Raw genomic sequence first — 26,221 nt, 5'->3', positions numbered from 1 at the left:
ATTTTCCGGGATTGTACATTTTAGGCGTTTACCTATTACGTAAATATTACGCATGTAATTTATATTTACTAGAGCTAATATCATTTTAGTAATGGCTCCGTTGAGCGTGTGAAAAATTATAATTGTATTATTTTATAGTGTGTTAGAAATCATGACAGAGAAAGATTATAAGAAAGTTCCAGTCGACGAAAATGCTGGTAAGTGGATACAAATGTGCAGCAAATAATTTCTACCAACATCCAAAAGATTGTGACTTGACAGCTTTCTGTAGTAGAAGTCAGTTCCAAGTAGTGTAATGCTGTAGCTTGTATTGTGCATTGGCCACGATTCCTATTCAAAATCTAAGTGTCAGTTGGTTCCCTACAACTCTATTCCAGTACATCAAGAGGCGGTGTTGCAGTACGGCTATGGGTACCGACACGTGCAGGCGCTGCTCATGGTGCTCAGCCTGGGCGTGGGCTACATGGCGCGCGCGCATCTCGGGGTCACCATCGTCGCCATGACCAGCACCAGAGCTCGCCACACTGAATCAGTAGAAACAATTGCTAATAGTTCATTACGTTTTGACAATACTACAACACTTGTAAAAAATGCATCGTTCAATTTGACACAAGATGAAGGGACTACGGTTAAAGTAAGTATTAGTTTTAAATAACACGAGGTAGAATTGAAAATGTCGTAGTTCACTATGTCAACTGAAGTAGAGAAAGTCGCAAGAAAAATTTCAAAATTAAATTATTTAGTTTTATTGCCTGCCGTAATCGATAATTTGGATTAGAATATCCTGGATCACACTGGAGTTGTCAAAAGTTTACATTAAGTGTATTGAATGTATTATCAGGTATATGATTGGCCCAAGTCGACCCAAGAGATGGTGCTAGGTGCGTTCTTCTTGGGCTACGGCACCATGATGTTCCCCACGGGGCTGGTCTGCCAGCGCTGGGGGGGCAAGTTGCCCCTGCAGGTGGCGCTGCTTGTCAACGGAATCGTGTCGATACTTACACCTTGGCTGACATTGTGGGTGAGTCCAAAATTATTTAAATTTTCTTCATTAATGAGACAACTTTTAGTTATTTTATGAACCCTCACATATTAGTTGATCCTGAACAAGAACATTTTATAAAAAAATTGTGACAATGTATAATCGAATATACATATGCATATCCAGTAGCACCAGTAGTTGTCATAATCGAAAAGCGCTCGCAGAAAATAAAAATTATTATAAACAACAGACAAACAAGAATATTATTTATTTTGTATTATATTTTTGGAGAAGAGAAGCTAAACTTCAACAACTTCAACGTTGGCAGAAAAAGTTCGACAAAGGGATGTTGTTTTAAAAATGTTATTATTAAATTAGTTTGAGAGCGCTTTTATTGTGTAAATTGTAAGTTAGCCGCGCAGAAAACCTCAAAGCTCACAGGTAAGCGAAAAAAAGTTATTTTTTTTGTAGGGAAATAGAATGTCGAACAGTCAGGCAGTAACTAGAAATCGTTTACTATTTAAATTACTTATCCAAATAAATGAATTTAGGAGGAGGTATTTGAGGAGTTCCCGCAGCAGACAAATGAATAAGCACATGTGTGTGTGCGTGTGTGCAGGGGGATTGGCGGGCGCTGGCGGGATGCCGCGTGGCGCAGGGGCTCGCGCAGGCGGGCTACTACCCCGCGCTGCACTCGCTGCTGGCGCGCTGGGTTCCGCTCAGCGAGCGCGGTAGCCTCAGCAGCTACGTCTACACCGGTACTATACAAACACTAGTTAATCTCTAGTTCTCTAGTTTAACTAGTTAAACGTAGTTTTAACTGCCAAGTGCGGTCACAAATGTTGTCACGGTCACAAGTCTGGTCTGAAGTATTAGTGAAAAACTCTGAAATTTAATTATTAATGTGTCAATTAATAAAACAATATTAGTATAAATGTGCGTGCAGGCAGCGTGCTGGGCACCGTGGTGGCATTCCAGGTGGGCGGTGTGCTGGGCGCCAGTAGCTGGGGCTGGCCCGCTACCTTCTGGCTGGCCGGCGCCCTCTGCCTCCTCGTATTTGTGCTCCTCACTATATTCGGAGCCGCCTCGCCCGCGGACCACAAGAACATCTCCGAGGACGAGAAGAACTTCATTCTTGGACGAATCGATGATGGTGTTAAGAGGGCTGTTAGTACATCTGTTTATCATTTTGGTAGTGTACAAAATCTTATCTTCATAACATCTCATAACTGTAATATAAGAATTAAATCGTTCGCGTTTATTTATATTGTCGTTAATCGTTTCTTTCTACAATTTTCAGAAGGCCCGGATGCCATGGCGGGCGGTGCTGACGTCACGCCACGCCTGGGCGGCGTTCGCTGCGCACGTGGGAAGCGGCGTCGCGTTTGTTTTTTTCTTCACGCAAGTGCCCACCTACATGCACGCCGTGCTCAGGGTCGACATCAAAAGCGTTAGTTAAACAGCGGATCTTTATATTAGATGGAAAGTGTTATTAAATATCTGGCGATACATAAAGCTTTTCGGACCAGATGGATATTGTATTCCCTTCGCTAAATCATTGAGCTGATTAGTATTATACATCGAGTCCTAAGTGTGTGACTGCAAAGATTTTACTTTTGAATAAAAGAATATTTGTATGAATATCATCTCCTTGACCTTGTCCCACTTACGTAGGGTCGGTGCACCAGGTTTCCGTCCTTCAAATCAATCTGTCTGCCGTCACCTCCATTGTTCCTCCCTTCCCTCCTCATAATATGGTCAAACCACGTTAACCATTTACTTCTCAATATTTCTAATATTTGTAGGATAAGATAAGTATAAATGTTATTTTGTTTGCTTAGATTAGATTTTTGTTTAACTTTCTTCTTTTAATTTACACAATAGCATGTGATCTGAAAATCTGCAAAGTAATTAGTTAAGTATATTTGTCGAATGTGAGGAAACGTTTAACATTTATCGCGATGTTATCTCGCTAAATAAAGGAAGTAATTAAAATTCGCCCCAACATGGAATTATTTGTCAAAACTATGACAATGTCACATTCCTGCTTAAGACGATACATTTTTCAAGTGTGAGTTATTACTCGAGGCCAATAATTTTTAGTCTATCCCTACAGAGCGGGCTGCTGTCCTCGTTGCCGTACATCGCCTCCTTCTTCTCGACGGTGCTGGGCGGATACTTCTCGGACTTCCTCACTAACAGGAACATCCTTTCCATTAGGAATGCCAGGATTATTTGTAATTCAATAGGTCAGTCTATTAAGATTCCATACACCAACAATTTTTCAATAGAAATAAATTGAGCTTTACACTTTTGGACTCCGACAAGTTAGTATATTAGGTACATAAGTCAATGTGACAATAAGTGGCGGTGCAGGGTCGGTGGTGCCAGCGGCAGCGACCGCGGCGGTGCCTTTCACGGGTAGCGTGCCGCTGGCCGTCGGCTGCTTCGTGCTGTCGCTTGCCACGCAGGGCCTCGTGCACACCGGCTGGATGGTTAGTGCCTAGCATTTATAACAATCTCTTTGAGTGTTTCTTTTTCCGTTATACGTCTAGATTCGATACATGTTTCAGGTGAACTACATGGACTTGGCGCCGAACTTCAGCGGCGGCCTGATGGCCATCGGCAACACCTTCACCAACGTGTTCACCATCCTCATGCCGCTCCTCGTCTCCGCGCTCGTCACTGACGTCGTAAGTTGTTTTTTAACTATACACTATGCTACTGCAGTTAATGTAAACTCTAATAAAATATGATCTAACATTATGGCAAAATCTATAAGAAGTGAAATGTGAATTTATATATACTTTCTTTTACAGACGAATGTATATCAATGGAGGATATTGATGTTTATTATCGTTGGATTGATCTTCTTTACAAATTTGTTCTTTGTAATGTTCATGAGCGCTGATACTCAACAATGGAACGATAACGTCGAAAAAAAACAAGATGGTAAATTTATAGAAGTAATATTCAATTTATTTATTCTAAGCCACGTAAATTAATGTTACCATAATTGATGTTTTCTGTTTTTTTTTTTCTTCTGTTTTCTTTACGTTTTCTGTTTTTTTTCAGACCCTCAAAACAATTCGAATGAGACAGAAGTAACCAAATGTTGAAGAAATTTCATTATTTGAATAAACATATTTATACTGAATACATTAATCTAGTAATTCAATTTAATTGACCCTCTACTTCATCTTCGACTCCCCCTCTGTCTCCTTGTGTTATAACAAGTACTCGTAATAAAATGATACTACAGTAAGAAAGCTAGGGTAAGCGGAACATCAGAAGTATTATAAATATTTCGGTTTCTTTATTTGTGTATATTTTTACTATTGTGCAGTAATCATGCCAAAAGAGTCGGCTTATGTTACCGATTACCACTACAATTTTGGCCATAGCATTAAAAAAAAAGAATAGGGGGGAAATTATAGGTCACTGACGAGAACACTTATCAATACCAGAAAGACCGCAGGTACGCTCGCTTCTTGAAATACCCTAAATCGTAGCGGTGTAAAAATGCCACCGAGAATAGATCATGGTGCACTTCTCTTACTTTGCCTACATCGTTACAGTTTCGTCGCTCATTTCGAGGACTTAGCATTTGAAAACGTTCTAGTTATTTACATCTGTACATTATGTATGTATGTATGTATTAATGTAAATTTATTTTTTTCAACTTTATTAAGTCTACCGATCGTACACATTTATTGGCCAGATGCATTTCTGCCGTTAGAATTATTTTAATAAAAGAATTAACATTTATTACGAGAACTACTCTCATATTACATAGAGGTGTAAGTAAAGTCTTTTACTGTAATAGCGTTGCTAGATTAGATAACGACATAAACGTTTATTGTAAAGTGTTGTGTTAATTATTGTATGTACTATTTAATGTTTAACTGAATGTTTCTGACCTTTTTTAGAATCAAATTAATGCTAAAAAAGTAATCTTGCTACAGCTAGTGTTAAAACAAATATTATACTCACAGGCGGTGAATAAAATATTTGTTTATGATAAGAGTAGAATGATTTAAATAAATACAGAGAGTTCTCATTCAAATCAATGTAACGTCAAAATTAACAGACGAAGTCGTGCCGAGCCGAAGGCGGACGTTTGAACTATGAAGTTTTGTAATAAAGATGCCGAGAAAGTTGTAAATAACCAAGATTGCGATTTAAAAGGTAAAGTAATTTTGTTTATAAATGACAGTATTATTGTATCTAACTTTACTATGATATAAGAAAATACTTTTTAGGCCCATACCACACGGCGTATTTTATACGCGCAGGCGAATCGCGTATTAGGAACGCGCATTATGGGCGCCGTAGACGCCGATTGTTGCGTTTGCATTGATGATACAAGCGCGCGCATGAAGTGCGTATACGCGCTTCTACTGCGCGTATACGCACAAATAAGCGGAATAGAGATAAATCAATCAATTTTTTTTCACTCGTAAATGGGTCTATCCAATAGATTCGTTTATTTTTGTGTTTTTTTTTCTTTTTAAAAGAAGTCCTAAAGCCAGCGTAAGCAGTGTTGTATCAACGGACGCCATTGCACAACTGGAGAGAGGAGTATCTGATCAAAACACAAAGGCTACGAGCGACTATAGCTCGTATACGCGCAGTATAAATGCGTATACGCGCAGTAGAAGCGCGTTTCACGACCGCATTGTGTGCTTAAGTTACAAGGTTGCGTTCAAATTTCGTATGAAGCGCGTATACGCGCGTCATCTGCGCGTCGCCTGCGCGTATAAAATACACCGTGTGCTATGGCCCTTAGAGAACTAATAATTATTAAGCCCCTTGTACACAAGGCGAGTTCAGTCGCTTAGTCCATATAGAGGTTCGTACACATCGCGTGTTTCCGAAGTTTCTATCTGTCATCGCCATAGACAGTCGCTCGCAACCTTTTTAATGTTTATATGTAGTCGCTATACCTGTATCAACCGAATAGACAACTAGCGTCGACGATTCAACGTCGCGTCGTGTGTACGGAGAGGGCGCAATGCAATTCTAGCGACGCAACCATATAATATTAGCTTCCACGATTTCGGTTGCGTTATGTACGAAAAGCCTTACATAACCATGTAACCTTTTCGCAACTTCGTTTTCCTGAATCAGTTTCTTGTGTTCAACTTCTGGTGTTTGATTTCTAAACAAATCTCAAAACATAGTTTTAGCTCAGACAATAGACCTGAGATGACGTACATTTATTTTTCATAAACCGAATATCAAAATACATGCTAGGCAAATCAATTTCTAGGCTGGGGCTACAGACACCAGCAATGTCTCATCCTGTTTTTCTGCCTGACGACGGGGTACAGCATGCGCGCCTGCATGGGCGTCTCCCTCGTCGCCATGACAACGAGCGACGCAACACATGTAAATCTCTACAACCATACAAACCTCACCAGCGACAATACAAGTGACGACGATGACTACAAAGTTGATGGAGTCTTGAGTGCGCTTCTGCTTACTAGTCCGGTAAAGCGTCAATAATAACCTTTTTCGAATTGTTAAAGTACTCGTATATACATTACCTGTTTCGTTGCGAATCTGATATTCTAATATATAAATAATTTCATAAATTCATGTTACCTAAGTTTTTTTTTGATACAATAAACAGCTATTGCTTTTGGGTCTTACTGGATTACGATTTCAACGGTTTCCTGTAGAACGAAAAAGCTCACGTCAATTGTATATTCTTTTTTTACAAAATTTTAAAAAATTGTTTGTAAAACATATTTTCCTTGTGTTTTTTTTGTTTAAACAGCATTAATCTACGGAAGCAGAAAGACGCTCAAACAATTTTATCAAATGCTCGCTATCACCTTGTCTAAATAAAGTTTTATATTGAGAGTTTATAAATAATATAAAAAAGTCCACTTCATAGATACTTGGAGATGGACAATTCATAAGTAAACTTTATTCATCAGACAAAATTTTTATTTATAAAATTCTACAAAAAAGTTAAGATCAATTAATACAGCTGATCTTTTAGCTCATCTCCAAAATCACTTTTCCATTAAAATTGTCTATCCTTTATTAACTTCCTCTGTCACAATCATCAGCCAGCTCTTTTTCGCACACTATATAAATATGTTATCGATCCCAGGTTCTATTGACGTTGACCTACAATAGTATTTAGAAAAATTGTTCATTAGTAGTTTCTTATGTTTCAGTATCCGAAATTCAAATGGAACAAGAAGACGCAGGACGCGATCCTATCGTCATTCTTCTGGGGCTACATGGTGTTGCAGGTGCCGGCCGGGCAGCTTGCGCACCGCCTGGGTGCACGCCGCCTGCTCGCCGCCGCGCTCTTCGCCAACGCGCTCATTTCTTTCTGCCTACCATGGGCCGCTTATTATGTACGTTGAAACATTTTCACAGTTAGAGGCCCAATGTTCCAATTCTTATCGCGAACTCCTTTCCTCATGCCTCATATTCTTTCCCCACTTTAACCAATACGTCTTTTCTTTGCCTTTCATAAGAATCAGCTTGAAAATCGACTCATCTGATTCTTTACGATTGTCATATACAGGGAGGATGGATATGGGTGTTAGTCTTTAGAATAACTCAAGGCTTGAGTCAAGCCTGTATTGTACCAGGCATGCATACGTTCCTTGGCAAATGGACACCGCTGAGAGAAAGAAGTCGCCTAAGTGCATGGGCATATGGAGGTTAGTAAGTCAAGTAATTGTACCTCTAATTTATTGAATTGATTTTGTGATCTTAACCATTGGCCCGCTGTCGCTTCGTGATTATTTGATCAATTAAGGTCTTTTGATTAATTAGGTCAAGCCTTGGGTCCTGTGCTGGGTCTTCCAGTGACCGGTTTCATCGCGTCCTCTCCGCTGGGCTGGCCGGGCGTGTTTCGCTTCTACGGTGTGCTAGCGGCGCTCGTGGGCACGCTTATCTGGTACATGACAGCCGACACGCCGGCCAAACATCCCAGAATAACTCTTGCCGAGAAATTGTATATCGAAAGCGATATCGGCCCTACTGATGATTCCAGAGTAAGTTAATTTACTTCATTGACTATAAGCTTTAAAAGAGTTCGCCTACGCACTACGCACTAATTTATTAGCTGTTGTCATTTAGCTTTTGTTTCCGAAACCCTGATAGTGGGCTTGTTATATGAGACATTTGACTGCCTATTAAGCGCATACGTATGCATTATTGTCCTATCGTTACAGAAACCAAAGACAGTCCCGTGGCGACGTATCTTGACTCACCGCGGCATGTGGGCTATTGTTATCGGTCACATCGGTCAGACCTGGGGCCAGTTGACACTGTATTCAGAAGTACCCGCATTCATGGATAAAGTCATGGGAGTCAATATAAAAGCGGTAAAATTTTGACAACTGTATTTGGATAAGGTTATAGCAAAGTATAAACTGTCCACATCCACAAACATTTTAAAGTAAAATGCGTATCTAATTGTTGAATTGACGATATCTCTAAAAACATAAATGTTTATACGTAACTTTTTGTTTATTACTCAAAATATGCGACAAAATTTTTGTATTCTCTTTGCATTTTCATAGAACGGTTTGCTCTCCGCCCTACCGTTTCTAGTCATGTGGTTCACCAACTTCTTCTTCAGCTGGGCCGCTGACAAACTGATCGTCAAGAAGATCTTCAGTGTGACACAAACCAGAAAACTTGCTAATTCTTTAGGTAGGTTACGTTCACGCCAACCCCGTATTTACATACACCAGAAATTATTAACCTAATAAATTTTCCGCACGGACCTAAAAAAAGCTTGAAAAAGCTTGAAAATTTAAATTTTTACTCAGTGATTATGTAGTTTTCCAGTCCAGTAGTTTATGAGTTTTTTCATTACATAAAAAATAGATATTTTTATTTTATTTAAAAACAACTGCATAGCATCCTTGTATAGATTTATTAATATATCTGACAGAAAGTAAGTAACACAAGAGCTTGATTATTTTGTATATTTACCAGTTTAATTTTTTAACTTTTAGGTAGCATTCCGGCCGCAGTAGGTCTAGTGGTGCTCGCATTTGTACCCAAAGAATTGGTGATTGTAGAATGTGTTCTGGTGATACTTTGCGGGTTTAAGGTCGCTTCTCATGTCGGAGTTTTTGTTAGTATTGTATCTTGGTATTAATAAGACAAATGCAAGCAGATGACGTCATCTATTGATCTGGCTTATCAATTTGCAGGTGAACCACATCGACATATCTCCCAACTTCTCGGGGACCATGATGAGTCTCAGCAACTTCATGTCCAATTTGTGTGGCTCTCTGGCGCCCATAGTGGCCGGCTTCATACTCACTGATGTTGTAAGTGTCAAAATGGCCAGACTATTGATAGTAATATATTGCGTGGATAATGTTATGATGTTATTAGTGAATCTATTATTATTATTAACGGATATAAAACTTTTACATTTCCCATATCGAGATTTTTTAAAGTCATTAAGAGTATTTCTTATTATGACGCCACAATCTCGCCGAATATTCGGTAGGATTCTGATTCATAGTGATATTTCAGAATTATCTCTTTTCTTTTTTTTTGGTCTTTTCACGATTTCTTACTACTTTACTACATAAGGTACGTAGAATATTATGTAGATCTGCTGTGAAACACGTTGTGTACTGTTGCAGACAAGCGAGTACCTTTGGCGTCAAGTATTCTTCGTGGCCGCCGGTATGTACTTTTTCACCAACCTCCTATATATCATCTTGGGCACGGGAGAGCGAGCGGACTGGAACGACCCGACACAAGAGCAAGACGCTGAAAATGTTAAAGAGTATAGTCCTATGCTAAAAATGGAGAAAACGTGACGAATTTGTTTTTATTAGATTTATAATGTCATAATTTATTATGAAAATACTAGGTAGAAATTTAATGTTCTTGACAAATTGGAAAACAAATAAAAATCTAAGTGATATATGACTGTTTTATTTTTTCATTATTTTATATGGCTGGACAAACAAAAACACATCAGAATGAGGGTGAGAGATCACAGCAGCTCACCCAATACGCTGAGATGACCGCCATTATGGACAATGTCATGGGGTTCAACTTTAAAGCGTTATTTCACTATTATCTGACACAAGGAAATACTGATTTTACATAAATTGATAACGACTCCACTCCAGATATTTATGGAAATAAATATTTTATACAAGTTGTATGCAATTTTTTATAAGGGAAGGACGCAAACGAGCGGCGGGAACACCGAGGTGATCAACGACATCCATGGACATCCGAAACATCAGAGGAACTGCGATGTGTTGCCGGCCTTTAAGGAAATGGTATGATCGCTTCTTGAAGGTCCCTAAGTCGTATTAGTTTGATAAGACCGTTCCACAACGAGGCAGGAAATTGAGCGAGAATCGCACCGTCGTGGAATGATAACCATCCAGGTGGTGTGGATGATACCTGGCAGTCTGTCTAGTAATATTCATATTTCTTCTTGTACAGAGCCTTGTTTTGTGATTAATATTCTTAATAATTTATTATTACTTAAGAGATTTTGAATTTGTACAGAGTTGTAAAGGACTATATGACCTTTGGTGGGCGGGATGTTTAGGTGCTGTTCAGTGTGTAACAGATGGCGCCACCATCGTATTAAATGGCACTGGCACATATTGGCGGCTAGAAATGTTTATGATTAAATCGAGTCAAGTTTTCTTTTGTTATTTCACCACTACTTCGAGTTTGTGTTTGTTGTTTTTTCATGTTTTATCAAGTTTGTGTTGTTCTAAAGTTTTACGTTTCGTAGCGTCTTGTTATAGTTGTGTATCAAAAATAAACAGTTTTTTTTTTTAAGTTAAGTGTTGTATTTTACTAAACAAAGTTTCTAATTTTAAAATAGTACAATTTGTATGCAATATTTATCTGACTACCGGATGAAAGATTCATCGACTGTTATGGGGGATTACTTTTAACACTTTGCAAGAGAAACGTTGAAGTGAAAAATACAACATTTTTAACGGTACTCAAGCCCCGTCCCTGACTCCCACCCCGTCTCCCGCTCTGGCTCCAACAAAGATTATTCGTGAATATCAATGAATGTTCGAACACCACCGGACAACTAACTGGATTTTATAACGCAACTGTAGCTCTGGGAACTAAGTAAGTGGAAATCGATTTCAGGTCTAAATTAGATTGCTTCTCAGACACAAATACTGCTTTTTCATAAGTGATTTTAGAGTAAATGTTACGTATGATTCAGACATACATACGAGTTATGATCTAACTTCATGTTATTATTTAAAACAGATGTTAAATAAATAAGATTTTATCTGATTAATTTTAAAGTTGTTTTATTTTAAGTTTTTAGTTGTTGTATATTATGGTCACATAAGAAGGTGCTAGAAAATGAAAAGTTAAAAAGCACAAAAAAACATTTCACGAGAAAATGTAATAAGTTAAAAGTTACGGCTCACCTTCAATTTGGTTGATGTTATGTCCCAAATTTTAAGAAACTTTCATGTTTAACAATTTGCTACCTAGATTCTCCAGGCGTGTCGATTCTTATGATTTCAAAGAGATTCTAGTGTTATATGTAGTTACAAAGAGGACATACATAAGGTTTACTTTCCCTTGGACAGTTTCATCGTACCGGCAGTGGTGCTATCTGATCAGTCAAAACAACATAATATACTCGCTTGTCGGATCCTTTGTAACCACCATGCTTAAGTTAGAACAAGGACAAAAAACTGTGAGCAGAACCATTCACGATACAAGCACTTTACTCGGAGGTTATTGTCCTGACTATGAGGCATATTTATACACAGTACTTCTGGAGCACAAAGACGTCATGTATACCAGTATTCAATAGAACTTTTAAGGTAGGAGACATTTTAAAATTCCACTTCAAACAGTAAGTTCCACATTTGTCCAAAGATTCATATATTTTTTAGGACTGGATATAAAATACATATGTAATATTATTTCAACTATTTACAGAGATTCACTTTATAATGCAAACATTTTTAAATTAAAATTAAATCATGGCTATCAAATGGACACTGAGAAAGTCATTAAAATAGTAAATTGATAAGAATAGGTAATTGATTATTTATTTATTAAGCTGTAACTAGCATGTTCTTTTTTCTTTTCTTAGTTTACTTTACATCCTCATCATCCTATATAAAGCTTGATACGTATATATGTTGCTATCTGACGAGGTATCTAGTTAAGTCGCTAAGCTCTGTCCACGCGATAAAGGCTGTGCCTCCTCACAATGCCTGTCCCCCCAGGCCTCCCCAAGGCTGTCCTCACACTAGTGAGGATCCGTTATGAAATTATTTTTCATTTTCTTTTAATTTTTCGTGAGAATAATCTGTATTACTCCAAATATACACTAAGTCACTGTTTAGTTAAACACATGTTTTGACCCTTTGACTACGGGTGATTGATATTATGGACGTCAACGTGTTTATAAAAGACTAGCTGTCGCCATCGACTCTGGGCGCGCGGAATTAAAAAAAACTTAATTAGTAGTCTATGACTTCTTCCAAACTATGTTCCATCTACATCTATGCCTAATTTCAGCGAGATCCATGCAGTCGTTCTGAAGATACTTTCAAACAAACATCCATGCATCCATTCAAATATTCGCATTTATAATATTAGTAAGATTATGTTTTGTTATTAAATATGTATTAAATATGCACAAAAACTGTTTCCGGTACTTACACCGGATTACAAATGTGATCTCAAATGCGTCAATGTAATGCATCTTTGATTATATTGATATTATAAATGCGAATGTTTACATGGATGGATGTATGGATGTTTGTTTGAAAGTATGTCAAGAACGGCTCAACGGATGTCGATGAAATTTACAATACAAGTAGAATAGTCTGGAAGAAAACATAGGATCTGGTAGTATGACGCCGGGTCACCCCGCTAATGCGAACTGTCCGCAGGTCGGTATCGGACGCATCGCATAGTACGGATTATTTTTTCATACTGCGTCCACTGTATGCCAGCGAATAGTTTGCCAATTCCGAATGTACCGCGCGGGAGACTGGACTCCGTATGACGTTATGGGCACGCCTCACAAAAAGTGCTTGGCGAAGCAACTGTGTCGACATTGTCGAAGTGTGGTCCGTGCGCTGCGAATAAGTGGACGCACTTGCATGACTTTCTGTACTTAGTATGTTAAAATTCGTACGATTCAATGCGTACGATATCAACCTGTCGATGCTTGGGATGACTATGTTCGTGATAAGCTTGTCACTCAGGTGTCATTTTTTTTCGTCCGTGCTATCGTGACAGATTAGAGATGTGATAATCAGTCAGCTTCATGTAGATCAATGTGGCTAACTAAATGACTAGATAATGTTTTATATGATAAAATGTCCTATTCATTTCTTATCTGATTTTCCGACCTTTAAAATAAAGAGAGTTTATAATCAAATCATTGTAGAATTTTAAGGATATTTGTTAACAAGTAAAATATTTTTCCCCTTCAATTTGAAATGTAATGTTCAGTCGAATTGATAACCTCCTTCTTTTTGAAGTCGGCTAAAAATAAGAATGCTTCATATTTTATTTTCTTACATAAAACATTTGAGTATAATTTATAATTTATAATTATTTTCGACCATATCTATCGAATATTATTATGGTATGCTATAAGACTAAATAATAAATAAAACATTATCAAATATCCAAGCAAAATGTTAATTATTAAATTAAATGTTAAACATTTTTACTGTATCCATTTTCTGGCGACAGGAGACTAGAGAAAAAGGCAGGAGTGGAAATTTGCAACCTTGAAATGTCAAAGAATGATAGGTTACTTATTACTCAAACCCTCGAATCTCTGAAATTATGCAATTCGATGCTTGTGATCAGATAAACTACTTGTGGAATATTTCTTATCGTAGTTTTTACTTTTGTTTACAAGTCACACGAGATTTTTACAACTCAAGCAATTGTATTTATTTACAATATCATTAATAATCATTATCTTTAAAATGCCTCAATTAATGTTGATGTTATGTTATATACTCGCAACACGTTTTTGATTGACTTAACCGAGGCGGTGTAATGTCTTTAGCGGGTATGTAAGTATTTTTGTATGTTTATTTATTGTGATCTTCTGCAAACTGTACGACCTTTAGTTTTAATATATAATTATGACATCAATATTTTACGAAATGCATATAATTTTGTTTAAAAGGTATCTTTACAGTACAATACAGGTCGAGGGTATATTTGTTACCCTTGATATAGTTTTCTGATGATGCATACATACAAAAGTTTGTATGTATGTATGTATACATTTAAGTGCATCGGAACATGTCATTATTTGCACAATGAAAGTCACATACAGAATATTTTATGAATATTTAATAATTAATTTTTAGTCACTACAAAGTCACAATTTGTCAAATAAACTTAAATAAATAAAAAGGAAATTCGTGAAAATTGACATTGGCATTGACAAAAGACATAAAATAGATTTATGTTTAAAACTTTATTAAAGGTAAAGGTTGAGCAGCTTCCGGATGTCATTCTCTCGACCGACCCCAACTCTTGGTGTGTCTCTCGGGAGCCTCCGCCATAAATATCCTCAATGGGTGAACTTCCTTCATTAAAATTAATTCCACTTTGTAAAAGCCAAAAATGTTATTCTTTTAAAACAATAATTTGAGCTTACATGCCTCTTTTATATTCCAAACTTTTTGTGTCAATGCATAATTTTACTTCAAGTCTTTTTTATGCTATAAAAGTTCTCCGAAATATTACGGTATATTTTGTCCAGTTTTCGCAATCGAAGACCTTGGATAAAAAATACAAAACTGTAAAAGAAGTCGCGTATCTTTATGAATCATTTCACAATAAATACAATAACATATCTCATTGATATAAAAAGATAGTGTTTATCTAAGAGAACGCTTTCACGTCGAGATCTCAGAACAGCTAAGAGATGTTATGATTGTTATGTAGTCTTATTTAAAGGTTATTTTTATTTGTCCAACTTTTTCACCTCCTGTCAAAGTGACAAGCTTTCACATGAGGTTTTAATTCTTATTATTATTTCTTACTAATATTATAAATGCAAATGTTGAGATGGATGGATGGATGTTTGTTTGAAGATATCTCCGGAACGGTTCAACGGATCTCGATGATATTTGGCATAGCTGTAGGTCATAGTCTGGAACAATACATAGTCTGCTTATTAAGTTTTTTTTAACTCGGCGCGGTCGGAGTCCCGGGCGACAGCTAGTATGTTTATGTATTTGTTATGAATCTTATGATTGGATACAATTGGAGGATTGGAAGCGCTTTTTAGAAAAACAATATTTTCTGGTTTTAGACAGCAAAAGTGAAACCAAACGGAGGTTTTACAATTGCTGCCACTTAAATGTAACTGTATGTAGTTCCTCGTTCCAGCTTTGCCGAAAAATACAAAAACATGATGAAAACTAATTATTTATCTGCTACAGTTGTTACACAATGTCATTGAGTGTGCGGTGAACGCCACGCGTAACATTTGTTGTCGCGCTCGACCGGCTGAGTACGCGCAACTGATGGTACAAAATACAAATACTTAAACTGTGTGTTTCCACTGCAGTGACACTTGTATTGATACATATTGTCATCTCTTTTGTGCTCTTTGAAATAAAACAGAGACAACAATATGTGTCGAAACCTACTGTAATTATGTTTAGAATTTATATCCTATCTTACTAATATTGTAATTATAAATGCTAATGTTTAGATGGATATTTGTTATAAGGTGTTTCCAGAACAGCTCAACGAATCTCGATGAAATTTGGCATAGATTTAGATCGTAGTCTGCAAGAACACATAGGCTACTTATTAATTGTTTCAATTCCGTGCGGACGGAGTCGCGGGCGACAGCTAGTATATTATAAATTACGTCATGTAATTAATTATTCGGCTTCTTTAATTAATTGTTCCTCGTATTATAGGTTTACTAACGCGGCAAATGCCTTCTTCAATTATATAATTGTACATGCTTTACCAAAGGTTTTCTTTTACATTTTATTGTACTACAGCGTACGGTACTCCTCGCATGGATTTGACATGGATCATAATAGAGATTTATTTCTTGTTAAACTAAATCAAACCAAAATGCTAGAATGCTAGAATTCGTTAGGCTCTATTCTTGTCTCAGGATAATTGTTGCGACTTTCCCTTGAGGATGTACGTAGTCTAAAATGTTTCTAATTTCTGTGTATCAACCTGTACAGTTAGCAGTACTACAGATAGTAGATATCTTTCTTATTTAAGTTAATGTTAGAGTTACTGGTAACGTACTTAGGTTTGTGGGATCCTGATGGAATCCTAAGAGGTTATGTTTTACAACATCAAATAATAAGCTCGTGATCATATTGGATTAAAATTAATTTTAAATACTTACTTTAGTGTGTTTATTAAAACGATATAAAACAGAATTGGAAAATATCGAGTGCTAGTTGACATTGATAAGAAGGCGAGGCCGGCGCTCGCCTTCGCCTTCGCCTTACAAATACAAAAGAAAAGAAAAAAAGCATCGCAGTCAATCGCAGTGCGCACGAACGCCGCGGCGAACGCGCGCGCACACACTATATTAAAATTAAACCAAACCAAAATAATTACCAAAGAAACTAAAATTTAAACAAGTTAAACACCCAACGAGCATTCAGGGACACAACTAGCAGTATTAAATGCTTAATTACAATATTAATTCGAATTAAAATGTACTCAAGGTTATAGTTTAAGATCAACGTTAAATTATAATTGTTGTTGAAACATTTTCCTGTTCTTCGAGTGATTCCTAAGAAGTATTAAAACAAAGTGAAGATGTCAGAAGAAGGTGCCACCACACAGGATGTTAAGAAACCCAGTGAGTAATGTATTAAATTGATTGTTTACCTCATGTCACACGTCTAGCTAGTAATCTAGTTCTATTGAACTAAGCAATACTTAATTCCTTAGACAGCTTTAATTTTTAATTAAACATAAATAAAATAGTTCACGTATTGTTAGACGAAGGTTGGCAGGAGGAGGTAATGATGAATACCAGCTTGACGCTGCTATTTATCTCTCCTGACTATAATTATGCCAATCTGCAATAACATCAAATGGGAATTTAGAAGATATCTCTTGAAACATATGTCTTTCGGAGTATCCTAACGACCACTAAGAATGTTTCATTCATGTCAGTTATTTTATTTAGTAAGCCTAGCGGCTGATAATGGCGTAGTTTAATTAAAACACGTAACAACTTATGATCGTTATGCATGACAGGTAATTGCTTCTCGGTGTTGATGCAAACGCGAAGGCAATTTCAATCTTAGGTATTTGGTAAATTGACAAACGACTGATCTGTTGCCTGTTTAACGTCATATTCAAATACCAGCTCAGGTAGTTTTACGCAAACAGTCAAATGCAATAAAATTTTTCACATTTGCAGTTTTTTTGACTAAAACTGGCATTCAATAAGTAAAAGTCTTAAGAATTAATCTCGGGTTTAATAAACAACTGCCGCTTAAGTACAGATAATACAATACTTTACAGTAAAAACGAACCCGAAAATGAAACGAAATTTGTACTGAGTGCTGAGGTTGTTGAAAAAAGATGTCATGTCCTGCACCACGCTGATACCTCCTAGATGTCCTAGCTCTCCTAACTTCTAGGTCATATGGAATTACCTATACATCGATCAAATCAATTGTAGAACCATTAAGGTACTATTTTTTTGAAAAATGACCGATTGGTAGAGAATACTACTTCACGCACAAACGTTTTCTTTGAACTTTAATACATATTTAACAGCTACAGAATCCAGATATCAATTCAAGTCATAATAATGTTAAGATTCTAAGTAATATGAGTATAAATAACATAGCGCAATAAAAAGTTTCTTTAAATGAAGAAAAAAACGTTATTGTTTTTTTTAAATTGCAAATCTATTCTGAATTTTCGTAGAAATGTATAACCAGTTTATGGAAACTATTTTAGCTAATATAATAAAACCATAAGTAAACTATAGTGTTATATATTTGCAATGCAAAATAATGTTTTGTAATTCTTATCAAAATAGAACTGTTCGTGTGGACAACTTTTATATCGAGTAATTTGAATAAATATCTGTACATAAGCTATATTTGTAATTAGATATACAATTGGGAACACATATTTAAAAAAATAAGGCATATAAAACAAGTTACTAACTAGAAAAGTTTTCTTTCTTCGCGTCTATTCGTAGTAAAGTGCCACTTGTCGGGCTTCCTGAGATAAAGTTACGACGAATAAAAAACGCTTCCTTCCACAATTACGTTAATTACCGTAGACATCAAATGTCGACCACGTATTTTTGTTCAGATGTTTCGGTGATGGAAACCCGCAGCAAAACAAATGCTATACGTTACATTATTACAGTAATTTAATATACTATCGCGAATCATTGCATTAAATCAATTAAAACTAATTGAAAACAGTGTAACGGCGTTTTAATGTCCATTGTTTTATGAAACTTACATACGTAGGCATGTCAATTTTGTAATAAATATTGTTGAACAGGGAAATTTATAAGAAAGACATTTATTGTTACTGAGCTTCTGTAGCGCAGTTGTTGAACGCTTGAACGTCATGAACCAATGTGTTTTCGATTTTCGAATTTCATGTGTACATTTAACCGACGTATTGTACGATGAATGTTGATATGTGCTAAGTCAACTATGAACTAGTCACTTCTAAATCAGGTAGGCTCTGAGCTCCTCGGTGAGGACGTAGAATGAGCTAACGACGACGCATTATTATAACTACAGTAATTTATCAAAATAAAATCGTCTAACATTAAGATGTGAATTACGTAAACTTGACTTCAAGTCATTATTTCGTCGAGTTAGGAAAACTTCACACTTTGAGATTTGTAATGTTAACAACAAAAGACAAATATTAAAACTGGTAGTTGGAATTCATATTCAAAATTCTTGATTAAGACGATATTATCACTCTGTTAGAAATAGTACAATTACACATGTTACTTCAACGAATTACTGTGAACTATAATGTTTAAAATCACACTCAGGTATTATAAAGTGTTAATTGAATGATTATTGTGCATTCGTTATTACTTTAAAGTTTAATAATAATAACTAAAGATAATTACATGTTTCGAGTATAATTAATATATTTTATAAAATTACCGTTGTCTACGTCATATTTAAAAATATAAGAATAAGAATATTGGAAAAAATTGTTTATCAATTTAATTTAGGCTCGCAGTGTAAAATATGATAAGCTAAAATGTCGACAATTTTCTTAAAATTTGTAATGCTTGTTTCGAGTAACATCTGTAGAGAATTTGTTAATAAGCATATCTTATGTACGTTAAATAACAGGACAATTACCATAACTACCTACATATCTTAATGTTCAGCTCGGCTCAGCTAACTGAACAGACACTTGTATTTAGTAGACAGTAAATGTGCAAATAAACTCAAACTGCTGGTTTTTACCATGAGAACTCCTTAGTAGTAAATAAGGACTGGTATTACTGGACTATATACATGTACATGTACACAAATATTTGTATAAACGTATAATACACGAATCTGGAGATTTCTTAAAATTAATTACAATATAATCTTTGACAATGACCTACAAAGTTCGGCAGATGTTTTGAGCATTTACGGTCAATCGAATAAATTGTAGTCGTTTATTACTTTTTCATTTTGTATCGGTGTAAAGGCAAGCCTTATCTTAATGTTTCTGTGCGAGTGTGATCTGTCACTGTGTGTTCCAGTCCCAGGTACCGAAAGGCTTTTGAAACATTTTCCTCATCGACTCATAAGGCAAGGAGCACGTACAATTTAAATATTTTGATATATTACATATGCCACGTTATTTATTAACTTGTGCTGAAACAACACCAGACAGAACAATTTCAATTAAGCAAACAAAAATATTCTGGACAAACAAGTAAAGCTCATTACATAATTATACGGAATAAAAACATACTCAAACAATGTAAAATGCAGGAAATAAAACTATTTACAAAAAAAAATTACCATTGTCTAAAATTATAATTTTTTTAAACAACACAAAATAACATCTGTAAAAAATAGTTAAATTACGATGTTTCGAAAATTAATATATCGCGTCGTTTTCCTCTCCTAGGAATCGAATCCAGATCACGCTATTCACCAAGCAGATACACTAAATACACGGCTACGGGGACTTTTGTCTACACATTCGTTAAACATGTATAACATATCAATATTAGCTTAGTGTGAAGCGACGAGGGATGGGGAGAAGCGGGGAGCAGCGGGGAGAAGCAGAGAGAAGTGGGGAGGAGCGGATAATCTATAAATCAGATGTAACCTTTACGGAATGTTGGTAATATTACGTTCCTTGCGGAAATCCATTGAAAGACTAACATCAGCGGCGGCGGTGGATTGCGTTGTGTATAAACATAACGGCCATTTGTTACATGTTTCATAACTCGAAGACAAAACTAACTGCAACTGCTATGTGTTATATAAACTTTAGTATTTATAAAACAAAAGCAAGCGATATAATATGTATCTATGATTTAGAAAAGTGTGGGAACATTGCATTGAAAACTATTTAATTGTAGGATATGTATGTAATTATTTTTTCATATTGCAGTGACCACCATTATTTATATGTAATTTCATATGTCACTTAGATTTTGAGTTGATCTTAGCCACAAACGTTTCAAACAACTTTCTCATTTGGCTTTGGAACTTAGATATATTAGAAAACGATCAGTGCTAACTATGATACTGTTTGCAACACATGACAATATAATTTTCATTGAACTAAATTAGACCTGAGTAAAATAAATTTGTTTTATTTGAAGCAAAAATTATTGTTTGTAATAATCTTTACTTTAGATGTGAAATAAACTAAATATATCTACGTTGAAGTAAAAACTTGAAGGAAAAATAAATTAAAACAACATTAGACATTAGAATCAACGCGCTCATAAGTGTTTGTGTGTACATGAATGTTTGTGTTTGTGCCTGTTTGTTGCATGTGTCACTGACTGGTATAAATCTATATATATAAAAGAAAGTCGTGTTAGTTACACTATTTATAACTCAAGAACGGCTGAATCGATTTGACTGAAAATTGGTGGGCAGGTAGCTTAGAACCAGGAAACGGACATACGATAATTTTTACCCCGTTTCCTATTTCTTTATTCCGCGCGGACGGAGTCGCGGGTAAAAGCTAGTATGAAATAAAATTGTTTTTATTCTTGTTTTTGCATAAAAAAATGAAACAGAAAAAACGAGATTTAGTAAGTGGCACTTGACACGAAACCACAAAACATTCCTATCTGCAAAAAACTTAAAATAAAGAGAATAAGTTTAAATTTAAAAGGAGATTGCATTTTTTCTCTCTCTCTCTGTTTAATTGCGTCGTTTCCTCGTGTTGGATAGCAATCTCTCTTCGTGTCCTCCTTTGTTACACCGTGCCACTGAGGTCAGTAATTACAGTTGTATTGTGGTGCAGGATCTGCACTGGGCGTGCGACACGCACAATGTGTGATGCTGTTCTTTGCGCTTGTGCTGGCGTTTGCGATGCGCGTCAACATGAGCATGGCCATCGTCGCTATGACTGACAAGACGAAGGAGGACGTGAGTACCTACTTTTTTAGTTAAGACAATAAACTGTGAATGGTTGAAAAGTTACTATAATGAGTACCGTATCTAACTTATCTCTCTAATGTTAACTAAAGTTTTACTTGTTTAGGTCGTCATCTTCTTCAGTTTATTTTACTTGAAACGATATCTTCATCGAGCTACCGCAAACAGACCTGTTTATACTAAAGCTAATATTTCGTCGCTCTACCAATATGACCTATACCTCAGATGTCTTGCTCAATATTTGTAGTCAGTGAATGTTTATAAGGTATTTTATCCTCTACAATTATTATTTTTTATTTACAATTTTCGAAACTTGGATGTATTTACATGTCAAAGAGAGGTTTAGGTAAATGTTAAACATAATAAACAATATAAAAAAGAATATTGGAGTTGATTTGATATTTTGAATAGAAAACAGCGTCAGTTGTTGTTTTGCATCTTATCTTAGATGAGTTGTTATTACCACTAGAGGCTGCTATCTCGATAGGTCACGTTGATGACGCGCATCTTGGTGGCTCTCGACTCTGGGATGAAGTCGCTCGCCGCTCACGTGCCACTGGGCTTAGCTAGCTTGTGGACTATCTTATGTTATGTCACATATATCTTGACGGGAGAGTCAAATCTGATCAGAACCGATCAAAAAAATTGAGCACTAGAATCTGATAAGGTTGTATAATTTCCAAACAATATAATCTCAGCTGTAATAGATTGCTCATGACAGCTTTATCACTAATGTACTATCGAAATGAAGTCTAGTTAAGTATAAATCGTGATCTTTTGCTAATTCTATTTCTGTAGGCGCGGAAGTAAACAATAAGGAAATGGTTTTAAATTTGTTCATTTCTTTAGTTAAGATTAATTATTCATAAGAAAGATCTCACACGCATTTAGTTCTAAGACAAAATAACATTGTTATTTCTTTTTCACCACAGCCGGTAGCTCAAGTATTAGGATTTGCAAGGCGATATTTGAAGTCTGTGACTCGCCAACTTAATTACTTGTGGGTAAATAAGTAATTATTCAGTATCCAGTGGCAAGTAATTAGTAGGATTGCGAGTCGCAGCAGGCAGGACCCGACTCGCAATGGCGGTGTCGCGACGGTGATGCGGTGCGGCGGTAGTGTTGCGTGCGAGTTATCGTACGATCTAATAGACCACCGATATCAACCGATAGCGCGCCAATTATCACGATATCGTTTCATTTATTTACATTTCAATTGAATTATTGTTAAAAGTAATAGTATTCAGTAATAATTAAGAACAAGTATTCAACGTGATGAATTTTGAAACAAACGAAGGTTTTACATTATACTTTTATTAAAATTATTATTTGATATTGAATTGCAAGGTATAAAATCCAATTATGTAGTTTGGAAAAGTGAAAAGTGAGGAAGTGACTCGATACTAAATTGTAATTCCGGCTTCTGGCGCGGACGTTGGTTACAATATCAGATAAATGTTGGCCCGGCGGCAGCTCTCGGAGATTTATGAGGGTTGCCGCTAAGAGGTATTTGGACTTCACTTAGGGGAGTATCGTTTGTAATAACCCAACCTTTCTTAATGCACAAGCGGATAAGGTTTTTTCTAGTTATAATTTCGCCTTCGTTTCTTATTTAAATTTGTGTTAAATTTATTCCAAGCAATTTCAATTATGATTCATGTGTTATTCTGAAACTCTTAAAAATAGGATTGGAGGATTGCCTCCTCCAAAAGTTAGTGCAAATATTTTAATTTAACCTTAAAGTACCGCCAGCGCCATGCAAGAACAAGTTGCTCATTTTATTTTCTTACTTGAGGCGACGTGATGTTGGCAGTCGTTCGAGTGGAGCATGCAGACACAGTCGGTGATTCTGTCGTCGTTCTTCTGGGGCTACGTGGTGCTGCAGATCCCGGCGGGTGAGCTGGCGGCACGCTACGGCGGCATGGTGCTCATCACCGCATGCATCGCCATCAATTCCGCCGTCTCTCTGCTGATCCCTATCGGATCCCACTATGTAAGTTCACCATATCTCTTGTTGTTATATGATACTTATGTACTTTAGATATTCAATTCCGTTTGAAGTCAATACAGTTTTTATAAGTTCAAAAATAGATCCATTATAAGTCAGTAAAGAGAGAACTTGACGCGAGGTAAGAGATCTGGAGATATTAAAGTGATCATGTTCGTGTATCCAGGGCGGGTGGCAGCTGGTGTGCGTGTGTCGCGTGGTGCAGGGTCTCTTGCAGGGCTTCCTTTTCCCCTCCATGCACAACCTCATTGGCAAGTGGGTGCCGCTCGAGGAAAAGAGCCGCCTCGGAACATTGATTTATGCCGGTATGTCGCTTACAATGATCGCCCACAATGTAAAACATTAAATAACATTGAATCCATGTGTGATGTATGGCTTCCAGGTGCTCAGTTCGGCACAGCACTGCAGTTGATGGCGTCGGGCTTCGTCGCAGAGTATTGGGGCTGGCCGGCCATCTTTTACATGAATGGTACCCTGGGCGCCGTGTGGACCGTTGTCTACGTTTTCCTCGGCGCTGATTCCCCGCAGACCTCGAGGATGATTAGTGCCGAGGAGCGACTCTACATACAGACATCTTTAGGACATGTCGGTGGTCAGAAGGTAAATAGTAATCCCAAAATATACTTTACGTTACGATGAATGATTTTAACGTGATTTAAATCGATGCTTGGGATATTGGATTTTTTTCCTTTTCTTCCAGAAACTGCAAACTCCATGGAAGAAAATCTGGACGTCGCTATCTTTTATCTCCCTGATCGTGGTCCACTGCGGCCAGAACTGGGGCTTCTGGACCCTGATGACGGAGATGCCCTCTTACATGAGCCAGGTGCTGGGAGTGGACATCAAGGCGGTACGTATCTAGTCTGCAATCATTATTACTGACATAACATATTGTATTCTGCACTAGACTCAAAGTAAGACATGCCTATATGACTAGTCGTGGACATCCATTGACCGCAAGTGATAAAATTCTTTATTCACCATTTACTCGAACAAGTTTAAGAACAGTTTTTAGTGTCTGGATTTTTCATCTTTTAAGCTAGCTTATTTATGTTGTCGCATTTTACAGAACGGTTTGATGTCGGCACTGCCCTACCTGGCTATGTATCTGTGCAGCTTCCCGCTGGGCTTCATGTCCGACTACATCCTAAAGAAGAAGTGGCTCAGCATCACTGCTTGTAGAAAACTTTCCAACTCTATTGGTAAATTTACACTCTCATACGGTTTCTTTTTCTTTAGCAGAATTCCCGATATAATGTTATTTTTTCCTGACTGGAATGATAAATGGAGTGCAATAAAATTTTATGAAGTGTAAGGTTGCGTGTGTTGTGTGCGTCAGGTCTGTTCGGTCCCGCGGTGGCGCTGGTGGGTTTGTCGTACGTACCGGCGGGCAAAATCACGCTCGCAGTGGCGCTGCTCACCATCGTCGTGGGTCTCAACGCCGGACACTACACCGGATTCCTGGTCAGTCTACCTTATACAAAGATATTTATACGCATATCAGTTTTTGTTGGAATGGCACAGGCTGGTCATGTCGATGATATCATTCAATAATGATATGATTATTTCAATAATGTACTTAATCAATCTAATTTTTAAACTAAAATTATTGCTTAGAGATGTTTAAAGATGTTTGGTGCATAAGCAATATTAATTTAGGACCAGTTTACTCATGAGTCTTGTGTTATATTGAAATTAGTCATCATCAACCTGCTCTTGTCCCTACGGGGGATCGGCACAGTATGTTCTACTATTCCATGCGTTTCTATCAGCTACCAAGTCGAAATGGAAGTCTTTTCATAATCACAAACACTGTCAGTGTTTTTCATTTAACAAACGCAGATTGTACACATCGACATGGCGCCGAACTTTGCGGGCACTCTGATGGGCATCACCAACTGTCTAGCCAACATCATCTCCATCATCGCGCCGCTCGCCGCCGGCGCTATACTCAAGGATGAGGTCAGTTCTTCAATATTGTTTTTTTTTAATTTTTAGTGCTTGTGTCATGTAGATGTTTTACATAATTTACAATTTGCATTTCCTAAGACGGATCCCAATGAATGGCGAAAAGTGTTCTACGTGTCGTCTGTCATCTACATCGTAGCCAACGTCTTCTTCATCATGTTCGGCACCAGTGAACGGCAGGAATGGAACGAGCCCCTCGAAGACTCAAAAGTCGATTCCAATGGTATCTTTTAAAATTTTTTTAGTCACAAACACTAGTAAAGTTATAGAATAATTGTAAAAATGATTATAAGAATAAAGTTCCTAACTCACATTCATATTCTATCAAAAGAGCGGCAACATTCTGATTTAATTTTGGTTTTATGTGTTTTTACGAATTATCATAGCAATAATTTTTAAATGAAATGTTGCATTCCATCATGTATTATCTATACACTAAACAGAAATTTCTGTTAGTTTCAGATACGAGTTCGGAAAATAAAACAGAGAAGGTTGTTTGAAGGAATCAAAAGTGTTACATTACATTTTTGTACCTGATTGTAAATAGTAGACACTTTAGTGAGAGCAAAATGACTATGTTGTAAAATAAAATGACTTAATAAAACTTATATTCTATATATGTTTGAT

At 36.7% G+C, this 26,221-nt stretch overlaps 3 protein-coding genes across 3 annotated transcripts; all 3 read left to right on the top strand.

The window, feature by feature from the left end:
* Positions 1–74: 74 nt before the first annotated feature.
* LOC106711329 (putative inorganic phosphate cotransporter) lies at positions 75–4,135 on the top strand. The gene is made up of 11 exons (XM_014503633.2): positions 75–197; positions 378–634; positions 842–1,021; positions 1,602–1,740; positions 1,929–2,149; positions 2,283–2,432; positions 3,099–3,231; positions 3,359–3,477; positions 3,556–3,675; positions 3,802–3,934; positions 4,058–4,135. Exons 1-11 carry the CDS (start codon positions 152–154, stop codon positions 4,099–4,101), a joined length of 1,542 nt encoding a protein of 513 aa, XP_014359119.2. The 5' UTR covers positions 75–151; the 3' UTR covers positions 4,102–4,135.
* A 934-nt stretch (positions 4,136–5,069) lies between these two features.
* On the top strand, positions 5,070–9,884 carry LOC106709164 (putative inorganic phosphate cotransporter). Its single transcript, XM_045680635.1, has 10 exons — positions 5,070–5,170; positions 6,255–6,475; positions 7,174–7,359; positions 7,533–7,671; positions 7,787–8,007; positions 8,188–8,340; positions 8,539–8,671; positions 8,980–9,101; positions 9,181–9,300; positions 9,625–9,884. The coding sequence occupies exons 1-10, from the start codon at positions 5,110–5,112 to the stop codon at positions 9,802–9,804; spliced, it is 1,536 nt and encodes a 511-aa protein (XP_045536591.1). The 5' UTR covers positions 5,070–5,109; the 3' UTR covers positions 9,805–9,884.
* Positions 9,885–16,572: 6,688 nt separating this feature from the next.
* Positions 16,573–26,182, top strand: LOC106709188 (putative inorganic phosphate cotransporter). The gene is made up of 11 exons (XM_045680814.1): positions 16,573–16,841; positions 21,485–21,609; positions 23,432–23,611; positions 23,793–23,931; positions 24,009–24,226; positions 24,327–24,476; positions 24,696–24,828; positions 24,966–25,090; positions 25,469–25,588; positions 25,676–25,817; positions 26,051–26,182. The coding sequence occupies exons 1-11, from the start codon at positions 16,799–16,801 to the stop codon at positions 26,092–26,094; spliced, it is 1,419 nt and encodes a 472-aa protein (XP_045536770.1). The 5' UTR covers positions 16,573–16,798; the 3' UTR covers positions 26,095–26,182.
* The last annotated feature ends 39 nt before the right edge of the window (positions 26,183–26,221 follow it).

Source organism: Papilio machaon, chromosome 13, assembly GCF_912999745.1.
Source record: "Papilio machaon chromosome 13, ilPapMach1.1, whole genome shotgun sequence".
Taxonomy (NCBI): Eukaryota; Metazoa; Arthropoda; class Insecta; order Lepidoptera; family Papilionidae; genus Papilio; species Papilio machaon.
This window is presented reverse-complemented; position numbering and strand designations above follow the sequence as displayed.

Excerpts from the sequence above, each read along its gene's own strand:
- LOC106711329 (XM_014503633.2), top strand. The coding sequence starts at position 152 with ATGACAGAGAAAGATTATAAGAAAGTTCCAGTCGACGAAAATGCTG. Across the intron at positions 635-841 it reads ATGAAGGGACTACGGTTAAA|GTATATGATTGGCCCAAGTC; the intron begins GTAAGTATTAGT and ends ATGTATTATCAG. Across the intron at positions 3,935-4,057 it reads CGTCGAAAAAAAACAAGATG|ACCCTCAAAACAATTCGAAT; the intron begins GTAAATTTATAG and ends GTTTTTTTTCAG.
- LOC106709164 (XM_045680635.1), top strand. The coding sequence starts at position 5,110 with ATGAAGTTTTGTAATAAAGATGCCGAGAAAGTTGTAAATAACCAAGAT. Across the intron at positions 7,672-7,786 it reads AAGTGCATGGGCATATGGAG|GTCAAGCCTTGGGTCCTGTG; the intron begins GTTAGTAAGTCA and ends TTGATTAATTAG. Across the intron at positions 8,672-8,979 it reads AAAACTTGCTAATTCTTTAG|GTAGCATTCCGGCCGCAGTA; the intron begins GTAGGTTACGTT and ends TTTAACTTTTAG.
- LOC106709188 (XM_045680814.1), top strand. The coding sequence starts at position 16,799 with ATGTCAGAAGAAGGTGCCACCACACAGGATGTTAAGAAACCCA. Across the intron at positions 23,612-23,792 it reads TCCCTATCGGATCCCACTAT|GGCGGGTGGCAGCTGGTGTG; the intron begins GTAAGTTCACCA and ends TCGTGTATCCAG. Across the intron at positions 24,477-24,695 it reads TGGGAGTGGACATCAAGGCG|AACGGTTTGATGTCGGCACT; the intron begins GTACGTATCTAG and ends CGCATTTTACAG.